At 40.1% G+C, this 6,517-nt stretch overlaps 1 protein-coding gene across 1 annotated transcript in view; it reads right to left on the bottom strand.

Annotated features, from left to right (window-relative positions):
- Positions 1–6,517, bottom strand: part of Brms1l (BRMS1 like transcriptional repressor) — a 32,216-nt gene that overhangs the window by 22,121 nt on the left and 3,578 nt on the right. The window contains exons 2-4 of the mRNA XM_021201492.2: positions 4,698–4,788; positions 1,862–1,989; positions 1,059–1,138 (exon numbers count right to left, since the gene is read on the bottom strand). Of these exons, the coding sequence (XP_021057151.1) occupies positions 1,059–1,138; positions 1,862–1,989; positions 4,698–4,788 (299 nt within the window). The remainder of the gene's footprint in view (positions 1–1,058; positions 1,139–1,861; positions 1,990–4,697; positions 4,789–6,517) is intronic.

Raw genomic sequence — 6,517 nt, 5'->3', positions numbered from 1 at the left:
AGAAAGAAAGAAAGAAAGAAAGAAAGAAAGAAAGAAAGAAAGAAAGAAAGAAAGAAAGAAAGAAAGAAAGGAAGAAAGGAAGAAAGAAAAAGATCCATTGCTTTTATACCTATTCAGATATGGAAATTAAAATAAAGAGGGTTTGAGGCTGGTTAGGTAGTTAAAAGCACATGCTGGTCTTGCAAGAGACCCAGGATAGATCCCCAGCACCCACCTGGTAGCTCACAACCATCTGTAACATCAGTTCAAGAGAATCCAATGTCCTCTTCCAGCTTCTGAGGGTACTAGGCACACATAGGTACACACACACACACACACACACACACATACATTCAGGCAAAACACACATACACATAAAATAATAAAATATTTTTTAATCAAAATTAGGGGTCATTCTAGAACTTGTCCCCTTACTTAGCCCTGTCTCAGCCTTTTAAGATATCTAAATCTTACAAAAAGTTATTTGCACAATTAGCATGATGTTCTTAAACACTATTCAAGATAAACACGACATAAAGAAAACACACTTATATTTCCTTCACATAGAAAATACTGCCTTAAAATGTAGAAACCAATCCAGACCATCAGAACTTAACTCTATAGTCCAGTGTTCTAGCTGCACCGTGTCGTATACATTTTTAGCCTTAAGTTCTATGTTGTGTGATTACACTATAATCTCAGTTGTCTGATGGCACAAACACTCTCTAGCTCTCTAAGGTAGCAGTCACAGACAATGGCTGCAGCTCAGTGGTACAGCACTTTCCTGTCACCAGTTATACACAGGACTCTAGGATCAGTTCCTAGCACCATAAAGGTAAATAGAGTTTTAAAAAGTAACAGTTGCAAATCTTCTGAAATTATCACACTTTCTTGTGTTCCTTTGAGTCCTGTTTCCAGTACAGCTACCAGTAGAACTGCACTTTTTAAATTCATCCAAGTGATGAGTTAAAGTATTACTGACTTTTGCTTTGCGTATTGTATTTACTTTTTAAGCCACTACATTCAGAAAAGACCTGAAGAGATGCAATTAGCTTGAACGTTAAACAGAATGACAGTACCTCACAATGCTGGCGAGAAGCCTGGATTTCACATTCGTACTTATTCTTCACAGACTCTAAGCAGAGTTCTCTATAGATTCCTGAAAGCAAGCACAATCATTCTGTGGTTATACTGGCAACAGTCAGTCTTATAAAATGACTCAATAAGAAAGTCACAAATGATTCTTACTCTATCCTAAAAAAAAAATAAATAAATAAAAAAGAATCAAAACATGCATCAAAGAAAAAATTAGGAGTTCATGAGCTAAGAAGCCATAGCTACTTTTGTTCTACCTCACACTCCCAAGAGTCCTCCTAAATGTTCAGAATGAGCAAAATAAACAACACAGTCCTTTTCTCAGATTTCTAGCAGAAAGGGAGACAGACAGAAATAAACTCTTAGTTTCATCATTCACACATAACAGAAGCAAGAAATAGATGCTTTACTCAGTCAAAATCACTGTATCCAAACTATTCTCTTCAGAGTCCAAAGCTTTGCAAGGAAGACTAACTGTTAACTCACAGAACAAGGTAGATCACATTGAGAGTGCTCCCAAGAGGCAGATGCCCAAGTGCATCTTACAGGGAACAAGTTAGCATAGGGAGTGTGACCATATACATGTGTCTCACAGACTCGGAGAGCAGTTACCTCTAGATGTGTAGACTCAACGCCAAGCCACAGGCAGCCTAGGGGTGTAAGCCGTTGTCTGTTATGTCATGGCAGGTGGCAGCTACCTGGGCCTTTGCCATGCGCAACATATTCACCCATACAATGCCACAAAATCAAAGTGTCACAAAGGACACAAAATGTCATCCAAGCTCACCTGCTACCTTTGTGCGAATCTGCATGTTTTCTTGTAAGGTGGCCAGCGGTTCCAAATACTCTGGTGCTTTTCCAGCTATGACTTCTTGGAGTTTTGCATCCACCTGACTCAACCGCTCTTTATAAAGTCTCAATGAGGCAAAAATAAAGATGTTAATTAAAACTTTCCAACAAAGACAAGCAACTTGCCACTCCTGGGCACCGCTGCTTCCTAACAGAGCTCATGTTCCGATAAGTTAGCAGATGGATTCTTGCCCTGACTGCGGTCAGAAAACTCACTTATATACATCATAATAGTAAACAGATACCAGCCCAGGGTTTGTTAGTTTTTTAATCAGCATCACTCTTTAGTCACAACAAAAAAACGCAATGAAAATTCAGGCCCAGTGGCCTTCATCTGTTGTCTAAAGCTACTTGGGCGGAGGCAAGAAGATGGAGTGGACACAGCAAGAACCATCTCAAGAAAATAAAAGTGAAAAAAAAGAACTTGAAATGACTAGTTTGGCACTCCCAACTTTTGTTTAATTGAACAATAATAAATCAATTCTAAAAGAAAAAGTTATTTAAATATTAGCTTAAAAGAAACAAGGAAATCACTTCCGATAATTTGGTTGTTCACCATCTTACCTGAAAAGACACAGTACCATATTTAACCTGTTTAATTTTTACTTGCTTGTTGTTTCCGGTTATTTTGAGACAGGTCTCACTATATTATCCCATCTAGTCTAAAACTCACTATGTAGTTCAGGTTAGTCTCCAACTCACGAAGGTCCTGCCTCAACCTCCTGAGCGCTAAGATTACAAGTGAGAATAACCACCCTTAACTCCAGCTCCAGGAAATCCATCTTCTGACCTCTATGGGCACCTGCACTCTTGTGTGTACACACCCATCCCCAGTCAAACACCCGATCACACATATACATAATTAAAAATTATTTAAAAACATAAAAAACACAAATTTGCTACCTGTTTGCCAGAATGATACTGGATTAAACTCTCAATGCTGCCCAAATGAACTCAAACTAATTTTAAAGTTAGCAATAGGGCTGGAGAGATGGCTCAGTGGTTAAGAGCCCTGACTGCTTTTTCAGAGGTCCTGAGTTCAATTCCCAGCAACCACATGGTGGCTCACAACTCTGTAATGGGCATCTGATGCCCTCTTCTGTTGTGTCTGAAGATAGCAACAGTGTACTCACATACATGAAATAAATAAATCTTTTTTTAAAAAGTATCAATAGAAATCTTTTTTCTTTTTTTTTTAAGGGTCTTGCTCTATGGTCTAGGTTGACCTGGAGTAGCCAACTCTTCTGCTTCTGCCTCTCAAGGGATGAAATTACAAACATGACGCCAAATATGCTACAGTAATGTAAACCTCTAGAATAAAAAACAAACAAACACGTGTTTCACAGCCAAAATTATAAACTTTCTATTTTTAATTTGTTATACTAGCAGAAATAATACTCATATATTCACCTCTAACACCAATGAAAGTTTAGAGAAGAAACAGCATAACTAGGATCTAACAAATGTGTCCTTCTTGTCTGCTAATTCCCCTAATCTATTCTATGTCCTCTCAAACCTCGGAGGCCTTCAGTGAGCAGTGGACAGTTGCAATCCCAGAACTCAATAAGTGGAAGCAACAGAATGTCACCTTTGAGACATAGCAAGATCCAATCACAAGGTATTTTGGTCAGGAATTCTACTACTGTGATAAAACACCATGACCAAAAGCAACTTGGGGAGGAACAGCACTGGCTGCTCTTAACTTGATTCCCAGCACTCACATGGTAGCTCACAATATATGTGATTCCACTCTGTTGGCCTCCACATGTATGTGATGTAGATATATGCATGCACACAAAACCACACACACACACACACACACAGAGAGAGAGAGAGAGAGAGAGAGAGAGAGAAGAACAGCTTTTTAAAATGTATTCAGAAGGAAAGGTGAGAGCCGTGCTCTTCCACACTCTCACAATTCCTCCAGAGAAAACTGCCTTTAAGTGGAATGCACATGTAATACCAGAGCAAAAGGCCTTCATTTACCACTTTTTGATAAAATATGGGAAAGAATAAACTTCTCTGAGCATCAGTTTCTTCACAAGTAAAATGGAAGACTACCTTCCAACCCAACAGGACTGTTACCAGGAGTAAATTAAGTAACATGTGTGAAAGAGGTAAAAAATACACATTGTTCAATGTTAAGACATAAGATCAAATTACCAGATAGGAAATTAGAGGGCAATACTTTTATCTGATTCTCAAAGTTTAAGAAACAGTATCTCAGCTGGAGCTGGCGGTACAGAGCTATAAACCCAGACACAGTCACTGGAGGCTAGGTTAGAAGGATCACGAGCTCAAGGCACCCAAGCTGCAAGGTGAGTTCACGGTTAGCCAAGCTGGGCAACTTAGCAAGACCCTGTCTCAAAGGAAAAAGTACAATGAGGGGTCTGGGGGCTGCTCAGTTGCGGGGCACTTTCTAACCATGCACAATGCCCTAGGTTCCATCTCTAGTACCAGAGGGGAAAACCTTTAGACAGCTGCTTACCAAGGGAACGAGTAACACAGACAGAAGCAAGTGTGCAGCCATGAAAACACTTGAATCACCAGTGTGCACATGCAAGCCATCTACGCCATCCACCCCCAAAACCTCACTTGCCTCAAAACCCTGCTGAGCTAATGAGGCCTCTAGCGGGTAAGAAATAACTGAAGCCTCCTGACCAGGTCAGCCAGTTCCCGTAAGACACAAAAGGGAGCACAGCAGAGACAATGTAATGGCTCTTGTGCTAGGAAAGCCGATGGCACTGCGAGGGCCGTCTGAAGTTAGTACTTACTGATCTTTGAGGTCTGTAAACTGCTTCTCCAGGTCGGACATCTCATCTAAACACTCCATCCTTCTCCTTTCACAATCTTCATCATCCATTTCTGTTAATACAAAAAAAAACAAAAAGGGAAATATCAAAGATAAAACTGCAGGGCAGGCCTAGAGGCACACACTTGGGATTCCAGCACTTGGGAGTCACGGGTAGGATTAGGAGTTTAAGACAAGCTATGACTATTCGCCACTTATAGCATGTTTGAGGCCAGCCTGGGATATATGAGACCCTATCTCAGAAAATAAAAACAAAAAAATAAAACTGTTTCAAATAATGTTGATGTTAGTCCAAACTGAAAAAAAAAAAAAAAGTAATATGAAACTTGACATCCAAGGTCCAGTTTAAAGGAAATTAAACAATTTTTATCCAAAATAATTACCACCATAGAATTAATGTAATGTCAGATTAGTTAAAACTCCAAGTCTCTAGAGCAACTAGTGTTTATCCATTTTTCAATCTTCTTAAAAGCTATGAAGTGGGCTGGTGAGATGGCTCAGCGGGTAAGAGCACTGACTGCTCTTCCGAAGGTCCTGAGTTCAAATCCCAGCAACCACATGGTGGCTCACAACCACCCATAATGAGTTCTGATACCCTCTTCTGGTGTGTCTGAAGTCAGNTACAGTGTATAACAATAAATAAATCTTAAAAAAAAAAAAAAAAAAGCTATGAAGTAATGAAGTCAATGAAATAATTAACTCATTTTTGATTTTATACTAATTCTTGAGAACTTAGCACCAAGAATGACCACATTCATAAAACGTTAATATTATTCAAGAAAACACACTCGGAATTCTCTTCACAATGTTAACATGGCAGCTGTGGTGGTAAACGACTCTAATCCCATCACTAGAGAATTAGAGGCAGGAAAAATGATGAGCGTTCAAACCTAGCCTGGGCTTAGGAAAAAAAAAAAAAAAAAAAAAACCTACAGAGCTGAAAAGATGTCCCAGAAGTTAAGAGTGAACACTGCTCTTGTGGAGGACCCAAATCCAGTTCTCAGAATCCACATCAGGGTTCACAACTACCTGTAACTCTAATTCCAGGGGATCAGATGCCTCATTCTGGCCTCTAAACACACCATACACGTGAACGGCGATGGAGGAGGAGGAGGAGCCACATGGCTGATTACCCATCACATAAAAAAGCAACTAACAGCTAGGCAGCATGGTAGCGCACGCCTTGAGTTGCAGCACTTGAGAGACAGAGACAGGCAGATCTGAGTTGGAGGCCAGGTTTGTCTACATAGGGCGTTCCAGGTCAGCCAAGGCCACACAGTGACACCTTGTCTCAACAACACAAAGCCGACTAGTCCCATCATCTTTTAGAACGTTGGACTGCCACTCACCCTGCTATGGTTCCCTCTCCAGATTACTGTCAATGAGAAAGAGCAAATGAGGAAAAAGATAAATGAACTCTTAAAGACAGCAACTACTCATTACCAGGTCTGTCCTATTTTTACATCTTCTGTTTTTATATCACATATATGCAACACATCAAAATAATGGAGGCACAAATTGAGCTGTATCTTAATCTTCATTAAATAAAGGTCAAACTATAGCCAGATCGTCATCATCGTGGTAGTAATGGTAGTGGTGGTTTTGGTGGTGGTGGTGGTGGTGGTGGTGGTGGTGGTGGCGGCGGCAGCAACAGCAGCGTAGATACCACGACTGCCAGACATAGCCGATTGTTTGATGAATGGGCAGAAGTTTAAAACATTTAATCTATAAGAAAGTCTACAATCACTGTGAAAGAATGTTACAGGAAGCATTAAAGGACTA

This window comes from Mus pahari, chromosome 7, assembly GCF_900095145.1.
Source record: "Mus pahari chromosome 7, PAHARI_EIJ_v1.1, whole genome shotgun sequence".
In the NCBI taxonomy this organism is placed as follows: Eukaryota; Metazoa; Chordata; class Mammalia; order Rodentia; family Muridae; genus Mus; species Mus pahari.
The sequence above is the reverse complement of the archived record's forward strand: the minus strand, read 5'-3'. Positions and strand labels throughout refer to the sequence as shown.